General features: G+C 40.0%; 1 protein-coding gene across 2 annotated transcripts in view; it reads left to right on the top strand.

Moving 5' to 3' along the window:
- LOC111950021 (rho GTPase-activating protein 20-like) overlaps nt 1-8,596 on the top strand; it is a 38,720-nt gene extending 30,124 nt beyond the window's left edge. The window contains exons 9-14 of one of the 2 annotated variants that reach the window (XM_023967355.2): nt 1,450-1,622; nt 1,808-1,969; nt 2,158-2,267; nt 3,568-3,757; nt 5,807-5,921; nt 6,024-8,596. In XM_023967355.2, coding sequence (XP_023823123.1) covers nt 1,450-1,622; nt 1,808-1,969; nt 2,158-2,267; nt 3,568-3,757; nt 5,807-5,921; nt 6,024-7,651 — 2,378 coding nt within the window. In that variant the 3' untranslated portion in view covers nt 7,652-8,596. The remainder of the gene's footprint in view (nt 1-1,449; nt 1,623-1,807; nt 1,970-2,157; nt 2,268-3,567; nt 3,758-5,806; nt 5,922-6,023) is intronic. The other variant, XM_023967354.2, reaches the window with a different exon arrangement.
- Nucleotides 8,597-13,901: the final 5,305 nt, after the last annotated feature.

The raw sequence follows: 13,901 nt of genomic DNA, 5'->3' as shown, positions 1-13,901 counted from the left end.
GGCAATCAAAAACATGCTCAATGGGTGACATGTCTGGCGAGTATGCAGGCCATGGAAGAACTGGGACATTTTTAGCTTCCAGGAATTGTGTTCAGGTCCTTGTGACAGTGCATTAACATTCTGAAACATGAGGTGATGGAGGCGGATGAAAGGCATGACAATGGGACTCTCATCATGGTATCTCTGTGCATTCAAATTGCCGTCGATAAAATGCTATTGTATTCGTTGTCTTTAGCCCACGCCACATGGGGCACTCTGTTCACTACTTTGACGACAGCAAACCACTCGCCCACATGACTCCATACATGCTTTCTGCCATCTGCCCTGTACAGTTGAAACCGGGATTCATCTGTGAAAAACACACTTCTCCAGCATGCCAATGGCCATCGAGGGTGGGGGTTTGCCCACTGATGTTGGTTACGGTGCTGAACTGCAGTCAGGTCCAAACTCTGGTGAGGATGACGAGCACGCAGATGAGCTTCCCTGAGAAAGTTTCTGACAATTTGTACAGAAATTCTTCGGTTGTGCACATCCACAGTTTCATCAGCTGTCTGGGTGGCTGGTCCCAGATGATCCCGCAGGTGAAGAAGCCGGATGTGGAGGTCCTGGGCTGGCATGGTTACACGTGGTCTGTGGTTGTGAGGCCGGTTGGACATACTGTCAAATTCTCTAACATGACTTTGGAGGTGGCTTATGGTAGAGAAATTAACATTCAATTCTCTGGCAAAAACTCTGGTAGAGATTCCTGCGGTAAGCATGCCAACTGCACACTCCCTCAAAACTTTAGACATCTGTGGCATTGTGTTGTGTGACAAAACTGCATATTTTAGAGTGGCCTTTTATTGTCCCCAGCACAAGGTGCACCTGTGTAATGTTCATGCTGTTTAATCAGCTTCTTGATATGCCACACTTGTCAGGTGGATGGATTATCTTGGCAAAGAAATCCACACTAACAGGGATGTAAACACATTTGTGCGGTAAACTTGAGAGAAATAAGCTTTTGGTGCGTATGGAACATTTCTGGGATGTTTTATATCAGCTTGTGAAACATGGGACCAACACTTTACATGTTGCATTCATCTTTTTGTTCAGTATAGAAACTTTTGGTAATGGTTCTTTATAGAACCTTAGGAAAGAGTTCTTTACATCACAAAACAAGGTTACATATAGAACCTTATGAACATGGTTCTTTTCAGAATCTTTGAAAAGGGTTCTACAGTATATACTGTAGCACCAAAAAGAGTTCCGCTATCGTTACGAGCCAAATAACCCTTATTTGACATTATATATAATTTTTTMGGTGTGTTCCCCTCTGGGAATTGCGTTGATTTGTTACTCAAAATGACATTTTAATATTTTTGTTTGGCTAAAAGCAGGTTTGATTGAATGACAACCACCTATCTGTCACTCAGAGTTTCTAAAGAATGCGCTGTTCATAATTTCCAACAGATTCCTTTCAGAAACACATAAAGAGAAAGAAGTCTCTGTTAGACTGGGCTCTGAGAAGAGGACATGGCAGCCAAGGAGGTGGATATCCTGAATCCCCCACAACTCCTCACAAGCTCTTTGGTCTTTCATTGTCCTCCATCTGTCATCATGGAACCCTACCCAGACCCATCATGGTGAGTTGTGATCCCCCTCAAATATGAAAAATGATAAAGTATTCATCTCTACTGCTGGGAAAGCAGTGAGGATAATTCCAGTCATGATGGGCAAATTAGGATAATATCAGTCATGGTGGGCAAATTATTCACAGCTTGTAATTGCGCCTGCAAACTACTACATGTCTGGTCTATTCTCCATACAGGACATGCTGTATCTGTTGTATCATGAGGGCCCCACCACCACAGGGATCTTCCGGCGCTCAGCCAATGCTAAGACATGCCGGGAACTGAAGGAAAGACTGAACTCTGGCAACAGTGTTCAGCTGGAGGGGGAGTCTGTGTTTGTTGCTGCATCAGTCATCACTGTAATTGCTTTCTGAAGTCTCACTTATGTTTTAGATTATTTACTTGCCTGCATTGGATTTTAAACTGAAATTTTATGGCCAGCAGTAACAGTAACATGTTAAAATGGAGGACCAAAAGTAAAAAAATAACKATTTTCATACTGTACTGTATAGATTTTGATTGCTAGGACTTATATTTAAATGAACAGGACTTTCTGCGCAACATCCCTGGCAGTGTGCTAAGTACTGGTCTGTATGAGAAGTGGATGGAGGTCATGGCGGCTGATGATATTGAAGACAAGATTGAGTTGGTAAAAGGGTGAGAGATTCATACATCTGTTTACTTGTTTACCAACAATAGATTAGTGGCTAAAATAAAGGAGCTGTCATATGGTCCTTGATAAACTGAGACAATTGTGTTAGAGCAGGGATGAAACAAAAGACTCCACCCTCTGCACCCACCTCTGATATAATGGATCTGCTTACAATTGTTTTATTAAGATTTTTCCGCTTGAATAGGTGGCTACCTAWTCTATGGGATTTGAAGCCTCCTGAGTGGCGCAGTGGTCTAAGGGACTGTATCGCAGTGCCACTAGAGATTCAGCTGTGCCACTAGAGATTCTGGGTTCAAGTCCAGGCTCTGTCGCAGCCGGCTGCGACCGGGAGACCCATGGGGTGGTGCACAATTGGCCCAGTGTTGTCCGGGTTAGGGGAGGGTTTGGACAGCAGGGATGTCCTGGTCCCATTGCYCACTAGTGACTCCTGTGGCGGGCCGGGCGCAGTGCACGCTGGCACGGTAGCCAGGTGCACAGTGTTTCCTCCGACACATTGGTGCGACTGGCTTCCGGGTTAAGTGGGCACTGTGTCAAGAAGCAGTGTGGCTTGGTTGTGTTTCGGAGAACGCACGGCTCTCAACCTTCGCCTCTCCCGAGTCCTTACGGGAATTGCAGCGATGAGACAAGACTGTAACTACCAATTGGATACCATGAAATTGGGAAGAAAACAGGGTAAAAAATTGATTTATAGATTAGATAGGAAACATTTGGGTAACAGTGAGCAGAAACAGAACAATATTGAAAATTGTACAACAGAATAACACCCTAGTGAATGTGTTCAGTCCTGTTCATATACCATTCTTTAGTCTGTCTGTCTTTAGTAAATTCCACTTCTGCACAGTACATACAGTAAATTTACTTGGGGAAAAACACATCAATAAATATATCTCTTCATGTTTTTGAAATTGCTCTAATGTGCTTAATGTGTGTTTTTCAAAGATATTAAGATAAAAAACAGATATTGAATGACTTTGAAACAGGACATGAAGTGCTGAGAAGGCTATTGGAATTAAAAAACAAGCAATACAATTCTGTGTGTTATTCTAGATGCACAAAATGATTTAATGAATTTAGCTGAATTGCAAACCACTGCTCTTCTATTCTATTGAGGGCATTTAACCTCTATTAAAGACTATTCTTTGATATGTCCTTTTTTTTCACTTTTCTGCCAGTCACAGGTTTCAAGGTTTGAATCATTGTGTGCATCAGCCACTCACCCATTCCATTACTGGCCTCAATTAGCCGTTAGGATATTAATGGTACTCCATTTTCTGTCCCCTTCAGGCTATTGAGCCAGCTTCCAGAGGATAATGTTACCTTGCTCCGCTACCTGTTCGCCCTTCTCTATCACATCCAGGAGAGCTCGCAGGAGAACCAGATGAACGCTTTAAACCTGTCTCTCTGTATCGCTCCCAACATGCTGTGGCTGCCCGTGCCTACTGGGCCAGAGGAGGAGAGTCAGTCCAATAAAAAGGTAGATCTACTTAGGGATCCCCTGTCCAACAACAATAGTACCCTATGGACATTTTATAAGTACCATAAATAATCTTTAATAATTCATGTATTCTTTTATTTCTCTGTATTTCTTACACAGATAAATAAATGAATTATTGAAMATTATTTATTGTGTGCTGACCATCTCTATTGCTATGGACTATGAGAATCTAGCACCCGACAACTTCTGAYAAATAATATGAGAGTGAGCATGTTATCTATTATTCTATTTTATAAATATAATCAAAGATATAATACTTTATTAAGGCTTCAATGAAACACACACATGCAGTAATAAATCCCTAGTGAATTGCTGAGTTTATGTATTAATGCATAATATAATGATTATGCAAAATATACAATTCAATGTATATATGCTGAAATGGTCAGTTCCCACTGGGCACAGATGTCAATTCAACATTTATTCCATGTTGGTTCAATGTCATTTCATTGAAATGAAATGAAAACAACTTTGATTCAACCAGTGTGTGTCCAGTGGTTTCTTATTCGGTACAGCTTTTGGAATAAGCATCATCTCTTCAGTAGCTTATTGCTAAAATAATCATTTTAAAAGGCAACATGATGTCAAGGTTAAGAAATCAATTAAGTCTAATTTGCAGAGGATCAAAAAATGTCTAACTGGTAAATTATCTTGTCTGCGACACAATTTGGCCAATGCGATTCTTATGCCAATTAAACGTCAGAACATTGATCTACTGTTTGACGTTTGTGTTGCTGTCAAACATCACAAAGATAAAAACAGTTCTCAAGAGTTCTTAAAACATCAAAGTGTAAGTTATAAGCTACAGTGAGCTCCATAAGTATTGGGACAGTGACCATTTTGTTGTTGTTTTGGCTCTGTACTCCAGCACTTTGGATATGAGGACTATGAGGTTAAAGTGCAGACTGTCAGCTTGATTTTCATCCATATCAGGTGAACCATTTAGAAATTACATCACTTTTTGTACGTAGTCCCCCATTTTAGGGGACCAAAAGTATTGGGACAAGTTCACTTATATGTGTATTAAAGTAGTAAAAAGTTAGGTATTTGGTCCCATATTCCTAGTACGCAATGATTGCATTAAGCATTAAGCTTGCGACTGTACAAACTTGTTGGATGCATTTGCTGTTTGATTTGGTTGTGTTTCATATTATTTTGTGCCCAATAGAAATMAATGGTAAATAATGTTTTGTGTCATTTTGGAGTCACTTTTCCATAAATAAGAATATAATGTTTCTCAACACTTCTACATTAATGTGGATGCTACCATGATTCCGCAAAATCCTGAGTGAATCGTGAGAAAGTTACAGATGCACAAATATCACATGATATTTATGCCTCAGTAACTTTTCTCACTCATCATTCACGATTCATTCAGGATTATCCCTAATCGTGGTAGCATCCACATTAATGTAGAAATGTTCTATTCTTATTTACAGTAGAAGTGACTCCAATATGACACAATACATTKTTTACTATTCCTTTCTTTTAGGCATAAAACAATCTGAAACGCAACCAAAACAAACAGCAAATGCATCCAACAAGTTTGTACAGTCATAAGTTGATGTAGTCATTGCGTGCTATGAATATGGGACCAAATACATAACATTTTACTACTTTAATAATGCACATAATGTAGATTTGTCCCAATACTTTTGGTCCTCTTAAATGGGGGGACTATCTACAAAAAGTGCTCTAATTTCTAAACGGTTCACCCGATATGGATTAAAATACACTCAAATTAAAGCTGACAGTCTGCACTTTAACCTCATAATAATTGAATCATTTCAAATCTGAAGCCAAAACAACAACAAATATTTGATGTCCAATACTTTTGGAGCTCACTGTATAAGTTTTTTTTTGTTGGTGTAAATTGAAATAATACACTGAATTGAGAGTCATTTTCATTGGACCTCATTAATGACTCTGGTGTTGTAGTTAGCATGAGCAGATAGTGTATGTTCATCTCCTGTATCTCCTATTTGTTAACGGTTTCTGCCTCAATGTGTTTTCATGTCTCCATTGCAGGTTGCAGCTCTCATCCAACTACTCATTGAAAACACCCCAGCCATTTTTGGTAAAGATGTTGAGTGCATTTTTACTAAGCCAAATTGTGAACAAGGAACTGTAGACGATGTCATGGGTGAGATCTTTGTTAGATAACATATGGTTTATTTTWAATTTTTTTGCATTTTCATGGTAACCATGTGGTCTCGCTTTGATCCTTACGTGTTTTTTCTTTCAGTGGAGTCTTACCAGCAGCTCTACTTGTCTGATGATTTGGACTGGGAGAAGCAAGGAGGACTTCACTCTCCTAACAGGGAACCTTTATTCCTGTCTCCAGGGAAACTGGTCTTGAAAGAGAAGAAAGAGAATTTGGGCCTTCTGAATGAGGTTGACTCCTTGAAAAAGCTACATGTGAGTGAGGAAAGTGCTTATAGCTGTGGAAATCTAGACTTTATGTCTTCACTCTCCAGTGGGTCTATATGCTCCCTGATGGGGACCCAGAGTCTTCGCTCAGCCCGCTGCTCCTCAGAACCCAGTGTGTCTCTGGCTTCTCCCCAGTCAGGGTCCCAAAGCCAGATCCACACTCCTGTTGCCCGTCAGTCCAGCTGCGATGCGGCAGTGATGTGTGGCTGTGCAGACCACTCCCAACACAAACACAAACCCCACGCTAAGGGACTACTAAAGGGGGACAGCAGCCCCAGGGTAGGTGGCAGCAGATCTAGGTATGCCTTCTGGAGGTCCCCTCAGGTAGCTTCTAGGTTCTGGCACCCTGCCCAGAGGCTGGCCATGTCCAACAGGTCCAGTTTCTCCAGCCTGTCCTCCACAGCCACCTCACCGTCTGCCTCCTCTCTGAGCTCCATAGACAGTGCCTTTTCCTTCTGCTCTGACTCTGTGTCCTCTCCCAACGAGCCCAGCTCCCTACCCTTCCTGTTCGGCATGTCGGCACGGTTACGCCCTCTCACCCCAGACACCCCGAAGAAATTCCCAAAAGACTGGAGCATGACATTCCCAGTGGCAGTGGCTCAGGCACCCGAGGTTTTGGACTTGTATAATAAGTATGATGAGGGAGAGGAAGACAAGGAGCATTACCGTTCTATTAGCATTCAGAATAGAGAAGACTACCAGTTGCGTACGCAAAGCCTCTGTAGTTTAAAAGGTGAGAATCGTCAAAGCCCTGTCTCTCAACCAGATGACAGTGAGAATTTTATCTCTGATTGGAGTGGGGAGCAGGTGCACCAGAGCCAGAAGGATAAAGTGTTTGAGACGTCAGAGTCAAAAGGCCAGACCAAAGAAATATCCATTACACACATACAGCTGATAAAAACAAACAACCAGGCTGTCAACAAAGAAGAGGTGAAGGGGACAAAAATTACATTTTACACCTCTAACAGAATGCTGATGAAGAAACAGTCTGATCAATCTGTGGAAGAGTGTGGAGTCTCTCTGGTGTCTGACACAGGGACAGAACATCAGGGAAATGAGGAACTGCTCGGTCAGAGTGTGCAGGTCCACATACCCCAGACAGTGTTCTATGGTCAAAACACTCCACTGGTCCTTCAGTCTGTGTCAATCAGACAATCTGTCAACAACAAGGAGAAAGGAGCAAAGACTAAAACAGAGATTGACTGTGGTGAGGTGGTCCCTGAACAGTTGGGTGGTGGATGCACCCCTCTCTCCCAGACATCATCTAAAACCAATGCCAAAACTGCAAGCACAATCAGCCACAATACTGCAACCACAATAAGCCACACTATAAGAATAAAACTGCCAGCAACTGTCAGAAACACTGTGAGAGAATACTTCAGCTCAAGTGACAACAAGAATGGCAACTCGGATGCAAAATCAATTGAAAAAAAGAACTTGTAGGTAAACTCCAGTAGCAAAGTAAAATGGCTGAACCAACAGAAAATGCCACAAAGCTATCACACGGTGAGGAATCAGTTGTCTGATTGTACAAATGCTCATCATTTGGTGTTTTATAATGGCTTATCAGAATGTAGATAATCAAGGGTTACTTTACCTCCCTCTTTGTGTGTAAATATCTACGTATTTCTTGCTAAATTCTAAATGAAGAATGGTGCAGATTAAATGCAGGAATTAGGATTAGTGATGAATGCAGATAAATGTATGATGAATGTGTAATGAAAGTTAAGCAAGGGAGTAAGACCGTGTCAGATGGTAAAGACTCAATGGGTTAGTACTTGCAGTTAATTTTGTCAAACTAGTCAGCTTGATAAGCAATTTCAACAGTCTCTGCAATGTCCTGTGGGTTGTTGCTTAGAGGAAATGAATGGTATTTATGCAAACCACTCAGACAGAGCACCTCTTCCAACTGAATGGGGATGCTTAATGCTTTTGTATAGCAAATGGCTGAAGCTATGAATAAGGACCAGACATCTTGCCTTCAATGTCATGTGTGTGTTTACTGGAGGGACTGTGACATGCTCAAGAAGATGATAGGGATAATATGTCAGGGGAAAAAGAAAAGTGTGAGACAAATTAGGTATAACATGCACAATTTGTATACGAGCAAACACTTTTACAAATATAGTTCAGCTAACACACAAAATAGCTGTAAAAAATGTAAATACATGAGACGGAAAATTATCCAAACTGAGTTCCAAATAATGTTAAGCGATTGCATGGTGTTCACATTTTCCTGATTGTAACTTTTATCATTAAAGAAGAATTACAACATAAATCGCATTGAATAGTAGTGAGTTAAAAAAAATAAAAATGTTTTTGAACAGTTCAGTGTCATTTTTCACGTGTAAAATGGAGCACCTTATGTACACTGTGTGTGTGTGTGTGTGTGTGTGTGTGTGTGTGTGTGTGTGACCACAACAAAATGTACTAAGTCAAGGGGATTAATACTTTTTGAGCACTTTCTAAACCCATAAATTCCGTTTAATAAGTAAACAAAGTGTTTACATCCAACTACATTGTGTGAATTTGACCACACTAATCTTTGTGCAAAACAAATAAGTTGTTGCAATTTAATAACCTGCATATTTTAAATATGATGTCTAGAAAGTGGGACATGAGAATGCATGGAAAAACCATATGCACGAGAGTTTTGAGGGAAATGTGATTTATTATAGTGAGTGCAATACATATAGGCATATACAAGTTGTAGCAACTGATAATGATAACTTCGCAATGACTGATAGCTGTGCTTAATATGTAAACATTTGCATTCATATGTCAATAAATTGCCAATAACTAATATTATCTGCTAAAAAAGCTTGATTAGTTATGCATTGAATGAATACATTATGGATGGGTAAATTTCATTAATAGTGTAATAACTTTATAACAATGATTAATAAAACTTAAAAATTAATACTAATCTAATTCACGTCTTTTTCATGCATATCAGTGTCATGTGTAATAGCTGACTACACACCAAACCATTCTGAGTCGTATTTGATATTTAAGGGAATGTACCAGTGGTAATTGGAGAAGCTCATATCATGTTTTCTACAGACAATAAACGGGCAGTCGTGGTTTTAAATCCTGACACACTTAGATCTTGCAGATAATACGTCCAACAGTTGTCATACTACCAGACATGCTAAAATGAACCTGCTGAAGTACTTTGTATTAAAATTTCTTGTACTGGTTGACCTGAAAAAATAAATGTGTAACACTTCCATATTGTGGCTCATTAAGGGACTGAAAGAGTAATAAATAAAGTAGTGGAAAAAAACACGATTTTGCCTTGGCCAATGGGTCTATGTGTGATGAGTGGTGAATGAGTAAGTGTTGAATCATGCAGCCAGTGCAGTCATAGTCTGTGAGTGATCACGTGAGTTTCTGTCTGTCTGACAATGAGTCTGGTTCCAATCTGCCACTTTCTTGTAAAGGCCCCAAGTAGCCTGGTCAATCATGGAATAAGGGGAGATGAGGGACTCCGTTGAAATATTTTGTTATCATTAGATTGGCTAATAGAGACTGCAAGTTTGTCTTCAAATTGAGGAGTGTTGTTGTTTTTTCTCCTGAAGACATTTGGAGTTAATAGGTCAGAATGAAGTGTAATACGTTCACCTCCGTTTGGCATGATGCCAACATGTTCCTCAATGTAGTTATTAAGTTATGTATTTAATTATTACATATAGATGTTTTTTTACACATTTTTTATAATGTAATAATCGTATATGATTAATATAATGTGAAAACGTTATTACGTTATGCGTTCTGCAATTTAATTTGTTTATTGCAAATTTATTACATATTATTCAGCATTCAACAGTAAATTTGAACCGAATGCTATCAATTGGCAGTTATTTCTTATCAGTTGCTACAAGATCTGAAAAAAAGGGCAATTATTTCCCCCCTGATGTTACAGTGATATGAAGTTCACGCCAATTCTATTTTTTTGAGATTCTCGTTAACAGTTGCTGTTCTTAGTGTTCTAGGATAAAACATGCATAAAAACAGACAATGATTATAGTGTGCAAGTATAACATTGCGTTATAAATAAAGGTTAAAATCAGGCATGTCACATATTACACAAAACACAGTTCCTAGTTATTATGTGATGTGTTTAAAGACTGTTTATTACAGTGCTATGAAAGTACTCAGACCCCATTGACTTTTCCACTTTGTGACGTTACACCTGTATTCTAAAATTGATTAAATCAATCCCCCCCTCAATCTTCCACTAATACCCCATAATGACTAAGCAAAAACAGGTTTTAGAATTCTTTGCAAATGCATAACAGAGAAAAAACTAAATATCATATTTACATAAGTATTCAGACGCTTACTCAGTACTTTGTTTGAAGCACTTTGGGCAGCATTACAGCTTGAGTCTTCAAGGTGCTACAAGCTTGCACCACTGTATTTGGGGAGTTTCTCCCATTCTATCTCTGCAGATCCTCTCAAGCTCTGGGAGTTGGATGCGGGAGTTCGCCTGTACAGCTGTTTCTAGGTCTCTCCAGAGATGTTAGATCGGGTTCAAGTCCGGGCCCTGGCTGGGCTACTCAACGACATTGGCTGGCGGCCAGCTCATAGGAAGAGTCTTGGTAGTTCCAAACTTATTCATTATAAGAATAATGGAAGCCACTGTGTTCTTGAGACCTTCAATGCTGAAGACATTTCTTCGCAGTACCGTTTCCCAGATCTTGTGCCTCATGACATAATCTGTTCGGAGCCTACGAACAATTCCTTTGAACTCATGTCTAGGTTTTGCTCTGACATGCACGGTCAACTGTTTACGACCTTATATAGGACAGTATTCTGCCTTTCAAATCATGTCCAAAATCAATTAAATTACCACAACCAAGTTGTAGAACACTCGAGGATAAATTAATGAGAAACAGGATGCGCCTGACTCAATTTCGAGTCTCATAGCGAAGGGTCTGAATACTTATGTTGTAAATAAGTGTTCGTTTTTTTTTTTCTATACAATTAGCAGAAATGTCAAAAAACTATTCTTTTGCTTTGTCATTATGGGTATTTTGTGTAGATTGATGAGAATAAAATACTACATTTAATCCATTTTTAAAGTAACGGCTGTAAACATAACAATACGTGGAAAAGTCAAGTGTTCTGAATACTTTCCGAAAGCACTGTATCAATGCATCTATATATATATATATAATATATATATGGAACACCTTATGTACACTGTGTGTGTGTGTATGTATATATATATATATATATAACCACACGACAAGCACACCAACAGTGTACATAAGTGTAATCTGAATGGATGGTTCTCATATGCTGTTCTACAAATTTTTCACTGATGCTGTAACTTTTATCAGTTAAGAAGAACTGTAAACAACATAAAATCGCATTAATAGTAGTGAGTTAAAAATATTTGTTTTTGTTTTAACAGTTCAGTGCCATTTTTCACGTGTAAAATGGAGCACATTATGTACACTGATGTGGCGTGTTGTGTGTGTGTGTGTGTGTGTGGGTTGTTGTGTGTGTGTGTGTCGTGTGTGTGTGTTGTGTGTGTGTGTGATGTATCGTAGTGTAATACTGTATGTTATGTATAGTATGTGAGTATGTATAGTATGATTAAAGTACTACCAGTGGGGAGAACAAGTAGTATTTGAACAGCTCTGGTCAGAGTTTGGCGATTTTCCATACTTACAAACTTGTAGAGGTCTGTATTTTTTATCATAGTACACTTCAACATTGTGAGAAAGCGGAATCGTAAAACAGTAAAATCCGAAATCACATTGTAGTGATTTTTAAGATACATCTAATTCGCACTTTATTTGGAGAACATATAGAGTAATTTAGATCCACATTCAGAAAAGCAAGAACTGTTTCATATTATGGTACAAGCAATCCTTTGTTGTGTCCAAACAAGACTCAGTGTACAGAAACGTCACTGACGTTTGCTGATGAGTTCTTGACCAGGTGTATTGCACACACACTGCAGCAACGGATTATTGGACCCACTCACTTCCATACAGACCTTCTCCAGATTCTGCTCGAGTTTCGGCAGCTGTCATCCCTGGCAATACGGACCTGTCAGCATCCCTGACAGACAGAGTTTTCTTTCGTTCAGATTGAGGAGTACATTTCAGGACCTTGAGATCTACGACATCCTTATCCTGGCTGTGGTCGATCTTCGGTCACGCTTGAGATACTCAATCTGAAGGAGAAGCCACGACATATCGGAATCTCGCTGCATGTTAGGCGTGAATGGTGAGTAAGACAGAGCCATCTACTGCATTACGGGACACAGCTTAGGTTCTGCTGATGCGCATATACGTGACGCACCCATCTGTTAACACCCACTTCGTCACATACGGGTGAGCGTGTCCTGTCCCCGTTTGCAAAATACGCACCCCACAAGAATACACTGTTTCCACCTGCGATTGGACTTCACTGGTATGGGAATGCATGTTTCTTGGTAATGATACTCATTATCCCTTACTCTCCAACACGCTGGCCGAAGTGGAGTTTAGACCAAAAAGCTCTATTTTTGAATCATCAAACCACATGACCCTTCATCCCATTCCTAGCCCCTGGCATCATCCCACAGATGGGTCGATTGCGCAAACTTCAGACAGAGGCCTGGACAAGTATGCTGTCAGACTTAGAGGCAGCTCTAATGGGGACTTGGTGTGCGCGTGCCATGGATTGTTAAATCCATGCACGGCACGTGCAGTGTGTTACTCCCTGAATGTGTATTTCTTTCAGAGACTCGCCATGGTCGCCAGCCTCTCTTCAGGGTACTGATGTACGACAAGGTGCTGCTGCTGTAGAATTCTGGCTGACCCATTCACCTTCCTGCGATACGAATCTTGATATGCACACCATGTAGAATAGTGCATGGAGAACTGTACACCATGTAGCCAGCCGCGCAGAGACGCGTGATTGGACATTATCTTAGCAACTTCTTCTATTTTCATTATAATTTCTAATATCCCAGCTCCAACTAGTTGGTGCCTTCTCAACCAAGCTGCTCTAGGACCTATTGTCCTGTAGCCCATCCCAGCCTTGGTGCAGGCTTACCACATGTTATCCTCTGATTCGCTACCGCACAGCTCTATTGAGCACTTGGCCATTGATGCTTGGAAGAGGTCTGGTAGCTGGTTTCGTGAGTGCAAGTGTGTGGACAGGTGTCTTTTAACAGTACCGAGTTTCTAACAGTGCAGCATTAATACAGTAATGAGTGGAGAGGAACTAGGAGGCCTTCTTAAAGAAAAAAAACTACACAGGTCTGTGAGAGACACGGAAAATTCTTACTGTTGGAGGTGATTCAAAATACTTTATGTCATTGCAATAATATATGCAAATGAATTACTTAAAAAATCATACAAGGTGGAGTTTTCTGGATTTTTGTGTTAGATCCCGTTCTACCTCAACGTTGAAGTGGTACCTATGAATAAAAATTAACAGCCTCTACATCTTTGAAGTAGGAAAACCTGCAAATCGCAGTGTATTCAAAATACTTGTTCTCCCCACTCTATTATATATATAGTATAGATATACATATATATATATATATATATACTTATATTATATACATACCACACACACACCAGTGTACATAGGTGTCAATATAATATTACCCACACACACACCACACACCACACAACACACACACACACACACACACACACACACACACACACACACACACACA

This window comes from Salvelinus sp. IW2-2015, linkage group LG23 (assembly GCF_002910315.2).
Source record: "Salvelinus sp. IW2-2015 linkage group LG23, ASM291031v2, whole genome shotgun sequence".
In the NCBI taxonomy this organism is placed as follows: domain Eukaryota; kingdom Metazoa; phylum Chordata; class Actinopteri; order Salmoniformes; family Salmonidae; genus Salvelinus; species Salvelinus sp. IW2-2015.
The sequence above is the reverse complement of the archived record's forward strand: the minus strand, read 5'-3'. Positions and strand labels throughout refer to the sequence as shown.